This window comes from Tachypleus tridentatus, chromosome 1 (genome assembly GCF_004210375.1).
Source record: "Tachypleus tridentatus isolate NWPU-2018 chromosome 1, ASM421037v1, whole genome shotgun sequence".
NCBI lineage: Eukaryota > Metazoa > Arthropoda > Merostomata > Xiphosura > Limulidae > Tachypleus > Tachypleus tridentatus.
In genome coordinates, this window is record NC_134825.1 from 100561811 (window position 1) to 100581845 (window position 20035).

Sequence of the window (20035 nt, forward strand, 5' to 3'; positions counted from 1 at the left end):
GGCTATTGTACTAGATCGTCGTGCCATCTATGAACTGCTAAGATCACCCTGTTTTACTTGATATCAACACTTCATTGCATTTGCCACTCTAAAGTCAACATTGAACATTGGTCTTCACTCCTTCTTCTTTGCAATATGTACTGGAAGTAACCACACTCTGTATGATTCCATTCTTTAGTAATTGCTATTTATCTGAACTTATACATGTTACTAATGCTACAGATAAGCATGCATAACCAAAGAGAAATACAAATGTGCATGAGCACAGACCGGAACTCTTGCCCCTGATAGTTACACAACGAATGAATAGAGGTACACTTGAATTTACTTAAAAAGTGTCAAAATTTCCTTAAATTACTACAGCTAAATTTTCCATTAAAATTTAAATATATGTAAGTTTTATTAATATTTGGCTTAGATGAAATAAAACAAATATATAAATTTATGTCTAATTGTCGAGCGCTTGAGTTTTTTTTTCATTGAATGACGGTTTGGTTTGTTTTGAAATTCGCGCAAAGCTAGACGAGGGCCAACTGCGCTAGCCATCCCTAATTTAGCAGTATAAGACTAGAGGGAAGGCAGCTAGTTATCACCACCCACCACCAACTCTTGGGCTACTCTTTTACCAACAAATAGTGGAATTGACCATTACATTATAATGCCTTTACGACTGAAAGGGCGAGCATGTTTGGTGTGACGGGAATTCGAACCCAGTTTGTCAGTGAGTAGATCATATCATATGCTATAGTTGGGTACATGACACGCTTAACCAGGTTCCGTACAATACTGTTGTTTAACTCTACTATGCCCAAATTTTTGCAGAATACCTAGAATAGAAATGTGCCTTTGAATTAAAAAAAATATAGAAAATATACTTGTAGTTTTTGTTCCACATATTTGAAAAGAATCAACTTTTGATCTTGAGTTGTTCCAATGTATTCCAAAGAAATTTACTACTGTTTGCAAATTTCTTTAATTTTTCAAAGCATAATAGGTGATTGCAACTTCTCCTAGAAGAAAGTCACAATAGTTTGAAACAAAACAGTCCTGTTGTCATAGTATAAAGTAAATTCTTATACCTGAGCTTCAAGAAGTCGTAACCTGGTAATGTAAAGACCTTATGCAATCTTATTTTCTAATTCAGCAAAATACATGTAGTTATCAGTAGAAAGTGATAAAAGTTATCTTGATGTGACGCTAGAAGAAAATTACTTAACACATCTCTGAATAGCTTTTTTTCACGCTTCATGTTAATTATGACGTTGCAGTGTGATAATGTTGTGAAAGATAATGTATCGCTCTCACATCTTTTTAACTTAAATTATTGCTTATTGAAAATTTTGAACTACAGTTATCTGTCTTGTAAATGATTTTGGAAAGAGAGCTGTGTTTCTGTATCTAAGGATGGCTGGTATGGGTATCAACACTTTTACTAAAATAAAGCAGAGAACAACGTTTCGACCTTCTGAGGTCATCTTCAGGTTAAACTGAATTTTATTAAGCTAAAGAAAAAGAAATTCACTCATTCATCTGAAACAGGAAAAGCAGAAACAAAATTAAAAGTAGGAAGAATGGTGGTTGTTATAACTGTGGAAAAATGGTCATTACAAAAGTGAATATTGTTTGAAGAAGAAGAAAGATGTTTGAAGCAATGGTTAAACTATTGAAGGTTAGACTTGTGGGGCTAAGGTTAGCCAGTGTTAGGAAAGGTCTACTTCTGAAGCAATGGTTAAGCTATTGAAGGTTAGACTTGTGGGGCTAAGGAGCCAGTGTTAGGAAAGGTGGGGCTAAGGTTAGCCAGTGTTAGGAAAGGTCTACTTCTGAAGCAATGGTTAAACTATTGAAGGTTAGTATTGTGGGGCTAAGGTTAGCCAGTGTTAGGAAAGGTCTACTTCTGAAGCAATGGTTAAACTATTGAAGGTTAGCCAGTGTTAGGAAAGGTCTACTCTGAAGCAATGGTTAAACCATTGAAGGCTTGTGGGGCTAAGGTTAGCCAGTGTTAGGAAAGGTCTACTCTGAAGCAATGGTTAAACCATTGAAGGTTAGTCTTGTGGGGCTAAGGTTAGCCAGTGTTAGGAAAGGTCTACTCTGAAGCAATGGTTAAACCATTGAAGGTTAGTCTTGTGGGGCTAAGGTTAGCCAGTGTTAGGAAAGGTCTACTCTGAAGCAATGGTTAAACCATTGAAGGTTAGTATTGTGGGGCTAAGGTTAGCCAGTGTTAGGAAAGGTCTACTCTGAAGCAATGGTTAAACCATTGAAGGTTAGTCTTGTGGGGCTAAGGTTAGCCAGTGTTAGGAAAGGTCTACTCTGAAGCAATGGTTAAACTACATTGAAGGTTAGGTCTTGTGGGGCTAAGGTTAGCCAGTGTTAGGAAAGGTCTACTTCTGAAGCAATGGTTAAACCATTGAAGGTTAGTCTTGTGGGGCTAAGGTTAGCCAGTGTTAGGAAAGGTCTACTTCTGAAGCAATGGTTAAACTATTGAAGGTTAGTCTTGTGGGGCTAAGGTTAGCCAGTGTTAGGAAAGGTCTACTTCTGAAGCAATGGTTAAACTATTGAAGGTTAGTCTTGTGGGGCTAAGGTTAGCCAGTGTTAGGAAAGGTCTACTTCTGAACCAATGGTTAAACTATTGAAGGTTAGTCTTGTGGGGCTAAGGTTAACCAGTGTTAGGAAAGGTCTACTTCTGAAGAGGGCAGAGAGATAACATCGCATAGAGATAACAGGAGAAATTGATGGAATCATGTATCAGATGACTGTAGATGCTGGATACAATTGGACATTACAACAATCAGGATTCTTGGGTCAGAAGCATTTCCAAGTCTGTGAAGAGAAACTAAATGGAGTAACTGAACACTCAATTCTGTGACCGATCCTAGAGAGATTAACTATTTCACTATTTACCTGGTGGATTACACCAACCACGTGATTCCAAACGACCATCAGAATCTACGCAAAATTAAAAAATAATCTAATTAATTAATATTCTTAGATTATATACTTTAGTTTTATATTTGTAGTACACATTTGAATTATGACCACAAAAATTATATTCTTCTGCTTTTAATTAGATAACAAGTCCAAAACAATAAATATATGTATTAAGGTAATGTAGAATCAAGTATGATAATACAATCTGATGGATTATTATTATAGAAATTTGTACAAACTTAAATTTCATGTCAAAATGAAAATATATCTTTTTCAAAACAAGATTTATGTATCTGCCTGTAAATAACACTTGAATAATTCAGATCTCTAAACACAAATGATCACTTAAGACATTTCCTAACTCCACATTGTTTATGTGATACATTGAATAACAACAGAATGTAACTAGTGAAATTTTTCCTAGTGTAATTTCAACTTTAGCAGTGTCAGGTAACTAACTATTATCGTTATTTCCCAGTTTATCTTCCCCGCTATTTCACAGACTTTTATGATTTTTCCTTGTCTGAATGTTTACATCTGTGAAGATTCGTGGCTTTATGACGTCAGTTTTCATCACAAGTTCGCAAGGGCGATGATTTGGCAAGAGCCTTCAGGTAAGAATGGTACAAAACTTCTGTTCTACTAAAATGTAATGCAGTTGAAGTTGTCGCACACTAAAGTGAGCTTAATATAATGCACTTTGTCACACAAGCAAGCCAGGCATACTAGTATAGTGTCCACACCTCCTAAATAATTTTTTTTTCAGTAAATCTATTTTATCTGTTATTTCTCTCTCTAACTATATAAGGTAAGTCAGTTTGACACATTCGTAACCACCATAAAATTTGAAAGGTCGAAAATGATAAAGCGAGTAATACTATTCTATCGTCTTTAGTGGTGACCAAGAATTCAAAATTACTTTCGCTAAGAGTTTCTACTTCTTACCTTTACACATCTATTTACTATATTTATTTTACATTCGGTTACTGCCAACCATAAACCAATGGATCACTATTCCTGCCTTAAGACTGTTTACGTCACACTGTAGTACAACATGGTTGGAAGGAAAAAAAGCTCGTGGCGCGTCGCAGTTACCAAAATTTTCCACTGAGTTTATTGTAATCTTGACTCTTAGAAAACACTGGGTAATGATTTATTGACTTTTTAGAGTACAGTGGTTTGAACGAAAATTATCTAAAATAATAAGTGTCCGAGAAAATATCTGTGATACAAAAAGTAAACTTTGTAGGTATTTGGATGTTGTTAGTCAGCCTCTTGGCTAGTCGAAATTTAGCTGTAGAAGTGTACAAGGTGTGTAAGTACTTATGAATATGTGTATATATTATTACTATGGACAGATGGTTAAGGCACTTGATTCGTAATTCAAGAGTCACGGGTTCGAATCCTCGTCCCAACAAACATGCTCGCCCTTTCAGCCGTGGATACGTTATAATGTGCCGTCAATCCCACTATTTGTTAGTAAAAGAATAGTCCAAGAGTTGGGGGGTTGATGACGTTGATGACGAGCTGCCTTCCCTCTAGTCTTACACTGCTAAATTAGGGACGGCTAGCACAGACAGCCCTCGTGTAGCTTCGAGCAAAATTCAAAAACAAACATTTTACTCTAAATGCTTAAATTTTAGTTACTTCTCTTAAAACATAAAGCAATAAATAAAAATGTAGAGATAAACAATGATTCATGTACTTACAATGTTACAAAATTGATTTTACGTGCTTTTGTATTTGGTAAGTCTCGTTTATTCTTTCAAGTGGAGGAGAAGACAAATTGTTTGTTTTTTTTACATTTTAAAGATGCATTGCTTGTTTTCTTATAGCAAAGCCACATCGGGCTATCTGCTGAGCCCACCGAGGGGAAATCGAACCCCTGATTTTAGGGTTGTAAATCCGGAGACTTATCACTGGACTAGCTGGGGCAGATGCATTGCATCAAATCAAAAAAGTATTAAGTTAGTGTACTGGTATACATAAAATCACTGTAATATGTTGGCTTTCTAACTAAACTATATGTGAGTTTATTAAATCTAATTTCTATTCAAAACAACGATTTACTCAACATTCTTTTAAATTTCCAGTTATATACAAGTTTTCCCTTTAAGCCAATAACAAACGACAGTCAGACGTAAGTTGTTTGGGATATGTTCTTTCTATCGGTTATAAACACGTACTTTGAGATTTAGGTGTGGGTAGACAAAAGGCTTAAAAAGATGGAATAGTGTGTAAGGCTACCTTTGTAGGTTTTCAAAATATAATGGCGATAACCCAGCATGTCAAAAAAAGTGGTAGATTATCATTTTGTATTCTAGCTTGTATATGACTGAAGTTTGAGTTTATAATTCGATAATCACTATAGACGTTGTGTAGTATGCGTAATAAAATATGACAAGAAGACATGTCATGTGATATAGAAAAAAGCATATTTGGCCTATTTTAAGCATCTTATATAAAATATAAAAGATGGCAACAACTAAAGCGTCGGGACATGCACTCTCTGACCTGTCTGTTGAAAGAGAGTTAATGTGTAGATTGTGTGACTATGCTGAAGGTCACTATTCCAAATATAAAAAATAAATTTTTAAAAGTTCAATTGTTTTGTTGAAAACGGATGTAAACTTGATTTTGAAGAATTGACACTGGAAATATATGAAAAGGAAGGTTATTTAAATAGGAGCATTATTTCAAGAGCAAAAGTAAGTCTCAAGAGAGCTGAGACGGTTCCTTTAGTTTGATGGTAATTTATTGTGACATCATTTGTTGTAGATTGTAAAGAGATATCCTGATGCAAAATTATCAGATGGAGTATTGGACATACTGTGGTGTCAGTTAACAAACTATGTTTTCCAATAGTTGAGAAACTTTCTCAACTAATAAACAAAAGTTGAGGAAGGGGAAAGAAATTGGACAGTGACAACTGGTAAAAATTTGAAATATCTCACCAGTAAAACTGAAGTATTTTTCAGCCCAAATTAACTAGAGATCTCCCAATGCATCTGCAAAGCTATATGTATTTTTCATAAATGGAACAGCAAGAATTGAAACATCTACTTAAAGCCAGTGCAGATATTTTCTTCGATGAATCAAATGATCTTGGTAATACCTACATGACAGAACATCGAATTAAATATTGATAGCAAACACTCTATTAAGCAACCACAAAAACGACTATCCCCCTGATAAAACAAAAGAAATAGGCAAGAAAGACTGTCTGTTACATGAAATGTTATGAACTTATTGAAAAATAACAAAGACCATGATCATCAAATGCTGTATTGGTAAAAATGAAAAATGGACCCAGATAATTTTGTACTGATTACTGTGATCTTAATAAGACTACAGTGAAGAATTCATTCCTTATTTCAAGGATTAACGACATCTTAGATGCTCTGGTTGGAGCCAAGTAGTACTTCTTTCTTGAATCTGTAGTTTGGTTACCATCAAGGAAAAATAGCAGGTAAAGAAAAGGAGAAAATGCCATCTTTCCTTTAGAGGATAGTAGCAGTTCAACGTGATGCTTATTGACCTCTGTATTGTTCTAGCAATATTTAAAAGGTAATAGTACTTCATAATCTACTTTGGAAACCAGTCTGGTGTACTTTGATGGCATGAAAAGTGAAAATATAAAAATTGTTGGAAGTCTTCCAGCTGGTACACAAAGCTCATCTCAAATTAAATTTCATGAAGTGCTGGTTACTTAAGAAGGCAGAGCACTTAGGACATATTGTTAGTGAAACTGGTGTGCAAACAGATCCTGAAAAAGACAGCTTTGATTGACAATTGGCCACAAACTACCAGTGTGACCTACGTTCTAGGATTTGCTTGTGAGAAAGCTTTTCAACAGCTTATAAAGGCCCTGACTTTAAAATCTGTCTTAGCACTTTTAAATTCAGACTAATCTTTTATAATAGATGCCAGTAGTTTGACATAGAAACTATACGCTATCACTAAATCAACTAGGACAAAAGAAAGTGATAACATATTACAACAAAATATTGAGCAAGCCTAGATTCAATTACTGCGTTACCAGAAATAAACTGTTGGCTATTAAAGGTATTTATATAATATATGAGAAGAAAAACAACTTTAGAAGTATTGACAAGTTGTTTCTCTCACAAATAGTAATTCAGCTATTGAGTTGTTCCAAGAATGGAGAAAGGATCCAGATATTAAACGTTTTATCACATACATGGAGCAACCACCAGAAAAACTGGCATGAGAGAAGATCACTTACACAAACATCAAGACCAAATCATATTAGGCTCAGGGGAACATGTATCTACAGTTTGGTGTGTTAAAAAAGATATTGGCTATTATTCATTCTTAAGTCAATATAAAAACAATTTTGCAAAGATCACATAACTTTATTTCAAAATAAAAAATATTTAGTCAACAATGGAAAAAGCTCTACTGGAGTGGCATGACAAGTACCGAAACATTACAGAAAAGAAAGTTTCATTGAACATGGTTTTACATGGACAGTTAATGAATATTTCTTAAAAGCATTAGCTATATGCCCCATTCTGACAACTCGGTTTCTCGAATAATCAAATATATGTCAGCAAATTGCTTAAAGGACTTAATAAGGCGAGTAAAAGCGAGTCCAACTTTTTCAATTTAAATAGATAAATCAACAAATGTCGCAAGTTATGCGATGTTGCTTGTGTTTGTTCGCTATATTCACGAAGTTAATTTTGAAGAAGACGTGCTAATTTGCAAACCTTTCTCTCTCAAACAACAGGCAAAGAAATATCTAAACATGAAAAAACATAAGATCCAATGGCAGCTTTGCTCAAGTATTTGCAGTGATGGGACTTCAGCTGTTACTGGAAAATTTTCAGGTGCAGTGGCATGCATAAAAAAGAAAAACTCGGGCATCGAGAGTATCTAGTGATGTCTTCATCGTCATGCACTTGCAATGAAACGAATGCCAGAAAATTTAAAAGAGATATTGGGTGATGCCATAAAAATAGTTAATTTTATAAAACCAAGACCACTAAACATGAGGATCTTCAATTTACTCTGTGAGAATATGGAAAGTTTGCATAAAAAGTCCAATGGCTTTCTCGGGGAAAAGTGCTTGCTCGGTTTTACGAATTGCGTAAGAAGATAAGTTTATTTTCATCTGAATGTCATTTTGAACTTGCATGGAAATTAAGGGACAAATGATGAATACAGAAAGTGGTTTACCTTTCGAACGTATAAGCATATCTAAATGAAGTGAATGCAGGGTACCAGAGTAATGTACTTCAAAGCTCATAGTAAAATGGAAGCGCTTCAACGTAAGCTCAAACTTTGGGGTGAATGTATACCCTTGGAAAAACTTGATTACTTCGAAAATTTCAATGTTTTTTTGTTTGTTTATGAATGAAATTTCCTTAAGCGAAGATGCAAAAATTTTAAGTCTTGCAGCATATATCTGATATGTGTACAACTATTGGGAAGTACTTCCCTCCTCATTTAGAAAAGTTACTGTGGTTTCAAAATCCCTTTGTTGACTCTGCAAATACCTTGAAAAGAGAAAGAACAGCTTATAGAAATTTGAACTGATTACACCCTAAAAAAATTTCAGCAAGAAGAAATTACACAGTTTGGGATTCAAATGGCCATGGAATACACTGAAAAAAGTAACAGAGCTTTGAAACGTTCGATGCGTTTTCCAACAACATGTCTTTGTGAGCAAACATTTTCACTGTATACAGTTACAAAGACCAAATTTGGAAACAGGCTAAATATTAAAGATGACTTGCACGTACAGGTAACAGCCATAACTCCAAATATTGAATTGCTTTGTGAACAAAAGCAAGCCCATTTGAGCTACTAATAAATAAATAAGTACACTGTACTTTTACTGATATAAATTTTGCAAGCAAAAATTTTTGAACAAGTAAGTAGAAATAATTTTTTTCTTTAAATATTGATATTTTTAATAAATTTATATTCTAAAAGCTAGAAGTAAACTTCATCTAGTGCTAGTGACCGATTATTTCTATTTTTAGTGTATTTTTTTTATTAAGGCTCCGGAATGTTTTTCATTTTCTGATGTGAAGCTCCGCAGGTGTGAAAAGTTTGGGAATCCATGCATGATCAAAGGGGCTACTACATACAAACAATTTGGTATTCCTGTAGCTGCCGCTTGGTGTCGCAAAAATAGTTTTCGAAACTTTTTTTATTTTTAATTATTTATAGTAGTTTTTCTCGTCGAGTTAATTTAGGCGTAATGATAATAATAATAATAATGAATATGTTTACATTAAATAGTTCAACGTCATTAATAGTGCTATTTTGCCGTTTTTAACGTTTAACTTGTGTTTTACCCAAATTGGTAAAATTTAAACTTTTCCATGCTTCACACTTTACTGAACTCATATTTGCCTCGGAGTGTGCTGCTATCAGTCTTACTATTGGATTATACCACATGTAAGGCGGATTTTATAGTTAAGCTTAACGTTAGAAATATTATCGACCAGAGGAAATTACCAAAATAGGAAAAACGGAACCCTCACTTTGTAGCTTATTTAGTATTCAGGTGTGCAGTATATCATTTTACTTTCTAATAATTATTACACCAGTTTCGAAGTGCAATAATACTTTGACAATATTAATAGCAGTGTAATTTGTTTTTAAACAAAACTTGTGATTTGTATAATGTTGACTTTTGTTTTTAAGTTTAGAAAAGGTAACACTAGCAACAGAGAATTAAATTAGTGATAGTAACACTTGTTACTGCCACTAGCAGTGCTTTTGTATTACTTAGTTTACACCTAAATATAAGAATACCGTTACGAACCAGTTAAAATAGATTTGAAATTATAATCTGCAGCAGGTTGTAATTTATAGTAATAATTAACAGTAAAAGTCTGCAGTTTTCTTTGGTGCAAATGTGTATGTTAATTATTACACAAAGCATTGGTTGTGTAAAATAGGTTGAAGATTAATGTGCTCATAATTTCCAGTACATCTTTTAGCTAATGCCATGTTTTGTAGCTAACATAAAATACATTTCTATGATTTCTTATTAAAGTTATATTTGCATCAGTTATCTTCACTGGGACTATGAATAAAATTAAAAACCAAGAAATAAAAACAGACTCCCAGTAGAGGTTAGTGGTCTTTATCCTAGTGATTCCCTAGATGAATTAGTAAAATTTAATTAATATCACTTTTTCCTTTATTTTGTCAAGAAAGAATAAAATATTTTAACTCATCAGTGTAAGATAACTATTTCACTTGGAAATAATTTTAGTAGTTCTCCTGTGAACCATTTCCTTTGAATAAGTCAGTGTCTTAGATGAGGTGATGAAAATGGTACATAATATTCTGAGTTAGGCCTAGCTAGTGATCTGAGTAGAAAAAGAATTACTCTGTTGACTTATAATCATTATATCACTAAATACACTTTGCTTTCATTAATCAGTATCTTAAGCTATGCAGTTTCAGTCAGTGCATTATTGAAAAAGCAAATAGGATTTAGGGTTATGTCTGAAGGAGTATTAATTATAAGCCAGTGTTTCTTTTCACAGATATTTGATTAAGTCTCATTTAAAGTTTTTTTTTTTTTTTTTTGGAAAGGGTTAAAAGAAGTAGGATATTTTCTGGGCTGGAGTGGTTGTATGAAAGGTCAGTTTAGGACCTATATAATGCTCTCCTAAGAAAGGGAGGGTTATGATTGAAAGTGCTTAAAATTATAATTAGTATTTATATGTACTTTTGTGTTTTATGGTAAAAATAGTGGGACTTGAAGATATGAATTTAATAATTGGCAGGATAGAAGCTATTTGTAAGCTAGGCAATTCATTTTCCAAATGCTGTGGTATGCCTTCAGATGTGGTAGTCATGAGATTAGAAGAGTACGAGAGGAGTTAATTTTTATTTATTATTTGAGAAATATTAAAAACTATAAGTAGTAAATTTCTTGTTTTTAATGTATATTTTTTATTTAGTGATGTAAAAGTAGCTAGAATTTAAAAATTATTAGATTATATAAGAAGGAGAACAAATTAAATTTCTGTGGTGGTACAAATGTGAGAAGGTTGTACATTGTATGTAATTCAATACTGTAACTTAGCTACGTATTTGCAAGATGATGTTTAGCTTGTTACTTAAGTTTAGAAATTATATGTGGATCAAGAGCAATAAACCAATAAAATTAAATGAAAATAGATGTAAACTGTTGCAAGCCTGAGGCTCTTTAGGATAAATAATTGTAATTCTCTGTTACAACTCTGCATGGACAAGTGGGTCTTGTCAGCTCATCTTAAACTATAATCTTTTCACCACATGTATCATCTGCTAATATAAGTAGCTTGTGTTTGTTTGATTCTACACTTGATAAAGTTTCCTTTTTTACCTACCCACTATTGTAATCATTAGTGCTTTCAATTATCCATGCATTCACTGCTTTCTCGGTTTCTGTGTAATAGGTTTAATCTTTATTGAGTACTTTGGCTTCCATGAAACCCCATATTCCTTTGAGTCTGATACATATGGATTTTCTTTTAGAGACTATTTGTATTGGCAGTTTAATGAGGAAAACACAATGATGTCTCCCCCATCACTTCTGGAGTTGCATTGAATTACATATGTTCTGTCCACGGTTGTGGAGTGTAGGTCCATCAGTAAGAGCCTTCTGAGCAATGGCCTTTTATTGTAACATCTTACCACTTCAACACCTTAGGTTTTATGGTAGTACAGTGTGCTTTGGTTCATTTTCTTCCAGTGTTATAGCATCAATAAGCTCTACTCCATTCTCACAATTCTACCATTGTGGCCTATTTCAGTAACTATTGGGGCATCCATTACTGTTATCTTTGTGGTCAGATATTGGATTTCCTTTATTGGGCCCATACACTGCAAATCAGTCTCCTTGTTTGTCATGTTCTGGGTACTTTTTAACTTACGACAGATCATTTTTAAGACCTGACCAAGTTTATCCTGTGGAGTGGTTTCTTAACTCTCAGGTTTTGAGGTGGCTATGCATTTAATGAGGTACTCCTCATCTGGATACTTTAATCACTTTATTCCAACACCAACTTACTTTTTTTTTTTTTTGGTATTCCAATCCACTATCCTTGGTCCATGATAATGGATTTTCTCAGTCAGAATTAGATTAGCTGGTTCCATGTATGTTCCTTCCAGATGCATTAGCTTCCTTATCACGTAGTTTTTCTGAATCTTTTTCCTCCTCAAAACTTTAGTGGCTCATGAGGATCATGCTTGGCAGGTCAGATGCCAGAGCTAAAGGTAGTCTTGAATTAATTTGACAACTAGCATCTCTTCTAACACTAGTTCCAAGATCCTCTGAGACATAATTTGAAGGTCAGTGGTAGGTATTCTTCCCATCCTCTTTCTGTCTTGCTCTCCAATGGCCAGGAAGTAGCTAATGTACAGAGCATCACCAGTGCTTTTAGTGAGAACTTTTCTTATCTTTCCAGCACTACTATCTTTTCCCCTGCTTTCTTTGACATCAAGTATCAGGCAGAGTGATTGTCTCTTTTTTTTTTGGACTTATCATCTTTACAACTATAATCACCTATTTACACTGGAACTCGAGCTCGCATTTCATTAGTCTAGCAGTTCATTGGTCAAACCTGATAATGTTCACTATTAAAAAGTGTGCCATCTCTCTTCAGGCTCTTTTGCACTAATCTTCTTGGTTGTGATTTTAACCAATAAAGGCAGGAGAATGTTTCTACTGAAACTTAGTGCCAGGATACTATCCTCTCTTTCTCTAAGACTGAGAAGGGTCCTTAGATTCTTTCTAATTATCATCCAATTGCTTTGAATAGCTATCTTTGTAAAGTCCTGGAGAGGATGGTTAATACTTGTCTTATTTGATTCCTCAAATCAAGTAACCTCCTCTAGCGCACTTTGTATTGGTTTTGTTGACAGAATTCCACCATGGACCACCCAATATGACTTAAAACCTCGATCAGAAAAGCTTTCTTCAAGATAGAACATCTTCTTTCATGTTCTTTGACATAAAGAAGTGTTATGACACTGTGGAGATACACAGCATTTTGCAGGACCCCCATTCATATGGGTTGTATGGCCATTTACCCATTTTTATTCAGAATATTTTACTGGAAAGACAATTCAGTGTGGGTTTTACTCTTTCCCATTCTTTTACTTGGGAACTTGGAGTCCCTTAGGATTGTGTCTTGATTGTTACACTTTTCAATATTAAGGTTAATGCTGTCACTACATAACTTACTCCTGATGTTGCAAATGGTTTCTATGTTGATGACTTCCATATCTCGTGTTGGTCATCAAACATAAGGTTTATGGAGCAGCAGTTTAAAGCAAAATATAAATAGCAATCTATAATTCCAGTAATTTGGCACAGGTAAAAAGTTTTCAAGAATTTGGTGCTGTTTGTTATCTAAGAATCTTTGTAGAAACAAACTGAGCCCAGTGATTAAGTGATTGCACCATATTTATCTAATATTAAATAATGCTTGTTTAATAATGTATAATGTATCAGATATCTGAGCAATGTACTGGGAAAGTTGTGTTTATCAAACAATGAGGATGTTGGGGTCAGAAAAGAATAAAACCTGAAAGTGGTTATAAACATGCACAGGTTGACAAAATTGGATAAATATTTTTTGTATTATTTTGAAACTTGAAATTGAAATCTTAATTACTATGATAATAGGGAAGAACTAACATGTTCTAGTATGAATAGTCTTAGTGTGTTTCATTATGATTAAATCCAAGGATCACATCAAAATGAAAAATAATGTTAGTTTATTTAGTAAAAGCTATACTCAGTAGCAGATGTTATTGAATGTAATGTTATGTAAAGACAGAATGAAAACTTAGCATTTGCATGACATAATAATGTAATATCACTGTCATAGTAACATCTGTATCTTTACCAGTTACTGTAGCCTTTAGGAGCATGAAATTATAGAATTTTTAAATTGTTATAAACAAGGATATTTTATTAACAGGTCTAATTCTGTGTAAGAAATGTTCTGTAATTTTAATTATAAATTACTGATCAATTACTTATAATCTACAATCTTATAAACAAACAAAACTTGAGTAAACCTGAAGCTGTTTTTATGACATGATCTATAAATAAGTATATGGCCATCAGAATTCAAAGTTACTGATGTTCAGGAACTTGATATACATAGTTTTAAAGCACATGTAACAATAATGTGATGTGTTTTGGATCATTGGAAGGGCTGTCTTACAGGGATTGGGTGAGAGGTTATCTCCAAGGGATGGATAAGATTAAGGCCTTTTATTGTATTCTCAATAGAGCTACACAATTACTGATATTTGCTGAGTGATTAATCAGTGATAGTATTTATCAATTACATTTGATGTATAAGCAAAAAAAATTACTGTAGGGTTGGGGACTCAAGATAGCAGTTAAAAATTTAGTAATAGTGGCAAAAACCCTAGTAGCTTTTCCACAATAAAGATAGGACAAATAAATTTGGTGGTAACTTTTTGATTATTTTGAATAATTGAAAAGAGTAGTCCTAATTTTGATTATTTTTGTAATAGCCAATTTAATCATAATTACAATTAAATTATTGTTAGAAAAATTGAAAACAACATTGATTTGAAACACTAATTTTGATTGTTTGATTACCTATAAGTAAATATTATAGCTTTAATTTTACTGATAGTAAAATGAGAGGGCACAAGTTCAAGTTTTGGAAAAGAAAAACTAAGTTTCATTTAATACAGTTTTGTTTTTTCTAAAAGGGTCATTGACTTATGGAATGAGTTTTTTATCAGAGGAACTAGAAGCCAGTTTAAAAGGGCAATTAATAGTTTCCTAAAAGTTTAAGTGTGACTTCAAATTTTTACAAAGGGCTATATGAAGAAAACATGTTTCTAAAAAGGATTCAAAATACTTATTTGAAAAATACAATAATGTATGCCAAAGGATCAGTAAGTTCTACAGTTTGGGACAAAAAAAAATCTGCTATTTCAGTTTGATGTAATTTGCTTATGAAGGGGTAACTAACAAATAATGAATAATATTTGGTTAATACTTGTTCACACTAGTTATCTTTTCCCACCTTTAATTTCCACTGAACAATGTATGGTTTTGTATGAATTTGAGCTATTACGTCTAATTTTGTGATTGATTAGAATTGAGATATGTGTTTAAATAAAGTATGTTTTGCATTGTGTATTGATACTATCAAGAATATGTTCATCTACATGTTGTTAAAAATAACTCTTGGTCCCTGCTACTCAACTCCATTTGTTACTAGGTGATGGTGCAAAAATATCCACATGTATATAATATACATGCAATGCTGAACCAACTGATTGGCTACACACATACTTATCCACTTATTGTTTCCATCATTCATCATATTAAAAATGCCTTCAAAACCTGGATATATTTTCATTTTCCTACTAAATGATATCTTTGAAGGACTAAATGGTCCATTGATATAAACTATGTTAAAATTACTTCCATAAAACTGAATTAAAATTTGCATAGTTTTAAATGAGATTTCTTTCATGCCTATTGAATTAATATAAAATAAATAAAATAGTAGGCCTTTTAACAATTTACTGTGGGAGATGTTTATTGCAAAGTATTATTATTGTGCATATTGTATTTTTCTACAGAGTACTGAATGATCTGTGTTTTAACTGTATCTGGAAGTAATATGGTGCTAATGTATTGTCATCTTGACAGTAATTACTGTTTGGTAGATATGTGTTGATATCATGTGTATCTGTAATTCAAAGATTAAAATGCCCATTTTATGCATTGTATGTGATCACATCTGTTCTTCCAAAACAGTGATTATCAACCCACCCTCATTTTTTTTTTGTAACTCAGATTCCTGAAAATTAGATATAATGTCTGAACAATAATGTAAAAAAATACTAAAATTTCCCTAAATATTTCCATTTTTTATCCATCTTGGATTTGTTTTTTTCTCAAATTCTAGGTTAGAAACCATTCCTTTCATATAACACTTGAAGGAAGTGTGTTTTGTTTATATGTAAATGTATCAAGTCATTTACTTTGAAGGTCCATTTACATATGTATTATGAATAGAAAAGAGGACTAACTATTAATGATATCTTATTTTAGTTTTTGATACAATAGAAGAATGAATGAGCTGGAAAGTCTAAGACAAGAAGCAGAAACACTAAAGAATACAATTCATGTAAGTCAAAAGTTTTCATTTTGTGTACTTGTGACATTATTTAAGATACTCATTTTCATCAGTTTAACATCTTTAAAAATGAATTTTTATAATACCAGTTAAATGAACAAAGAAAAATTGTATTAAATGAAAGGAGAATGGAAATTATAGTTTAGACAGTTTCAAAACATTGTTTGCAGAAACATGATTTATTTTATGCTTCTTGCTTGAAATGGATGGTTACTATATTTATATAATTTAGACATGAAAAAATAACTTGGGAAAGAGAAGTAAATTACAAGTGAAAATGAAATGTGTGTAATATAATGTAATTATTTTAATAAATTACTGTGACAGTAATAGGTACTTCAATTGTGGTTGCTCTTTGATGTTGCTGTAAAGTAAATGCATGCTTTGACAGCTCTGTAATGATTTTAAATAAAATCATTTTGGCTTTGATACATCTATTTATACATTTTATAGAAAAGCTCTTTTCTCTGTACTTTTAAGAATCATTACATACAGATATTTTCTCAGCATTGACTTTGTCAGGAAGTGATCAGATTTTAAAATGTTTTTTTGATATGTCACTTCTCAACAATAACATTTCTTGTTCAGTGCTGTCCTCTATATGCAAAGTTTTCTTACATGCTTATAGTCTTAACTCCCTCTTACCCCACAATCAGTGTGATTCACTGCATCTTCATGTATAAATTATCATGTGACAATCCACCACCAGTAGTTGTGTAATTCCACCTAACCATCACTTACCATTAGGCAGTTGTTACATTCATGTGTACTATGTTTGTGTGCAAATTTCTGCAGAACTTTCTTTTCTGAAATAGTACTATCATGCTCTACAGTTCATCATCATTATAGTTTATTACCTAGTTAGCTTACTTTGCTTTTTTGTTTGTTTGTTTTTTAGTTTGGAATTTGTTTTCCAAACCTTTTTCTTGGATTCTCAACTTGTTCAAAGTTCTGAGTTTTATATCATGATGTCAACTACTATAACTGCTGTTTCAAATGTTGTGAAAGTGGCTTCAGGTATAAGGACCTTGGATTTGAGGTTTTAGGTATGTTACCTTTTTCACTATCCCCAGTTTCCTGCCATTCCCTTTTCCTGTTTTTTACCACAGTGTTGTCTAAGTACCTTACTTGTCTTCATTCTTCAGATATCTTTGTCTAAGCTGATAAGACAGGGGTCAGTATATTCTCATTCCCACAATCTTTAGACAATTATAATTTATTTCCTTCTCCTTCTCTCCTGAGTGTGTGTCATTGGTCTGAGGTCTTTATCTGGATTAATCATTCTTGCCCAAACTAAACTTCAGTAGTTTATAAAGGAAGTTCTTTGTTTCTACCTATTTCTTTTTCCTCCATTTCCCACCTCTATTCCCAGAAGGATCAAGAGAGATTTGTATATTGTGATTCTGCTCTTGTTATATTGCCTGCATGGCTTTCTTCTGTTGTTCCCCCCCTTTCTGCCTGTTTCTTCACTGGACAATTTCCTCACAGCTTGGTTTTTCTGTCTCTACCCTGACAGGCTTGTTTTACCAGCTTATTAATCTTGTATATTCCTTCCTGTCTTCTTCCTCAAGAGCTCTTTTCCAGCTTGTCCTTTTGGTTTTGGATTACTCTTCATAGGTTCAACTCCCATTCCCTTCATCTGGTGGCTTTTACTTCTGTGGCTGGGTACTGTCTTCTCCCTTTCCCCATTCTTGACACATTTAATTAACTATGGCTTAGTGTGTTTGCTTTTGGGTTTTTTCCTACAAAGGTATGACCTTATTATATCACGGATCCTGCTCAGTGTTGCCTGTCCAGGAATGCTTATCTATACATCATAAAATTCTGCACTGTACAACCTACCATACATCCCTCAAAGATTTATTATCAGCTACATAACTCAGTCACCACCTCTTTGCATTAGGTCACTGAGGTTGATTTTGCACAGTCCCAGTTCTGCTCATTCTACAGGCTGTGTTGCTCTGGACTTCAGGATATGATGTTGCATATGTAAAGTAAATATACACTTTATGTGCACTTTACATTGTTGGTGTTGGGCTTGTGTGGATCATGTTTCATGGGGTGGCACGGTGAGGGTTTTATGGGATGTTACAGTGAAGTTAGCTTCAAGTGGAGGCTGATTCCACTTATCTCAATATATACCCTTGGTCAGTAATGCACACTGTTGAAATATGGTGTTTCACAAGACAGCTAGTAAGTTTTCTTCACAGTATTTTGCTTTAATACAAGGCTCATTCCAAATTGTACTAATCCATGGACTTTCATGAGTAAAGCAGAAAGAGATTGCTGTTCATCCATGCCATCCCTTTGAATGAGTACATCAGGAGTGACTTGTTTTTGAAGATAGGGATTTTGTAGTCACTCATTGCAATGTTTCCAGCATTTGTTCCTCTGGACTACCCACTGCATTCCCAAATTTCTTCTAGTGAATTATAGGATTCCTTGTCCCTTACCAATTCCTAACTGCTGGGATGGTGAGGCATGTAGGACACCTCCTGAATGTGTTCAATTCTATTCAGTAGAGCATAGGACAGTAATGTTTTGCTGGTGTAGATCTCATAGATTCTACATGTGAATCACAGGTGTTAAGAGCAGACCTATCATTTTGTATTTTACCCTTTAAGGTAGGATCTCTCATCCCACCATCATGTGAATGTTGGCTCATAACAAGTGGTTTTGGATTGGAGCAGGACTAACCAACATAAGTCATCATACATATTCAGTCATGATTCCTCATTCTGTCACAGTCATGATGTTTTACCTTATGCTCCTTTGTGTGGTGGGCCTTGGTGGTTGATGTTGCATGGACCTGTCTTGATGCATCTTTGGACTAGCTTTTGGTGAGGTAGCTAGTCATTCATACACTTGAGCTTCTGTACTGTCCTATCCAGAGGATGATTATATGTAGGAGCATATATAGTCCCTGCTGGTGTTTCATCTCCCAATAGGCAGAGTGGATCCAGGCTGATTGGATTTGAAGTAAAATGTTCTCACTGGCTTGTCACTTCCTACAGCCTGATTTTGTACTGGAGTTGGCCTAGTGAGTATGGTCTGTTGTGCCCTAGCCATTCTACATAAAGGGGAATATCCATTTTTCTCTCATTTATGAGATGTACTCTTCACAATTTCTACCAATTTATACGACATTTGCAACCCCATTGGGTGACGAGTACACCTGATACAGAAGTGGTGTGTTCTCCAATATGTTTTCCTCTCCCATGAGGTGTTCATTGGATGCTTTTGAAGGATGCTTATTTACATCCTTCTCACCAGTCCCTCCACCTTTTGAACATAGTATTCTAGGTAGTATGTGAGAGGAGGTAAAATACTAAATCAGAATTATTACACTACACTAAATAGTGTAATATTTTCCTACACTAAATATATATTTCTTATAGGTATTTACCTCTTATTACATTTCCTATCCTTCATCCCCACTGTTAGTGCTTAATTTCTGCCTAATTTTGAAATGAAAGATAGATGGAATCAAATAAAGGATGCAATGTCCATCAAGAGGGTGTGTTACACTCCTGTTGGTGGGAGATTGTCAGATAACAATTCACATGTGCAGATGCAGTGAATCACATTTATCATGGCATTGGTAGGAATTTCAAGGGTAATGTCATGCAAAACATTTTGCATATAGAGGGCATCACTGAAGAAAATATGCTATGGGAGAGTAGGCAAGTACCTATCAGAATGTGTTTTCAGTGTAGGAAAGTAAAAACTTTAACTTGTTACTTCAAAGCAACAGTTTTTTAGGGAGTAATATAGTAGAATTAAAGTTTTAACTCTCCAATTGTGGTTTAACCAGTTAACACAAGCTTGAAAATCCTATTGCTTTACATATTAGAATTCTGAATTTACTGAATGTTTCTTCATAAAATTTGGTATACTTTTAGTAAACATTAAAAGTCTTTTATACA

The 20035-nt window shown here is 33.7% G+C and overlaps 1 protein-coding gene across 3 annotated transcripts in view; it reads left to right on the forward strand.

Annotated features, from left to right (window-relative positions):
* Positions 1-9094: 9094 nt before the first annotated feature.
* LOC143256935 (guanine nucleotide-binding protein G(I)/G(S)/G(T) subunit beta-1-like) overlaps positions 9095-20035 on the forward strand; it is a 35925-nt gene continuing 24984 nt past the window's right edge. The window contains exons 1-2 of one of the 3 annotated variants that reach the window (XM_076514829.1): positions 9095-9466; positions 16025-16100. In XM_076514829.1, coding sequence (XP_076370944.1) covers positions 16044-16100 — 57 coding nt within the window. In that variant the 5' untranslated portion in view covers positions 9095-9466; positions 16025-16043. Of the gene's footprint in view, positions 9467-9888; positions 10041-16024; positions 16101-20035 lie in introns of those variants that run through there. The other 2 variants (XM_076514833.1, XM_076514842.1) reach the window with 2 other exon arrangements.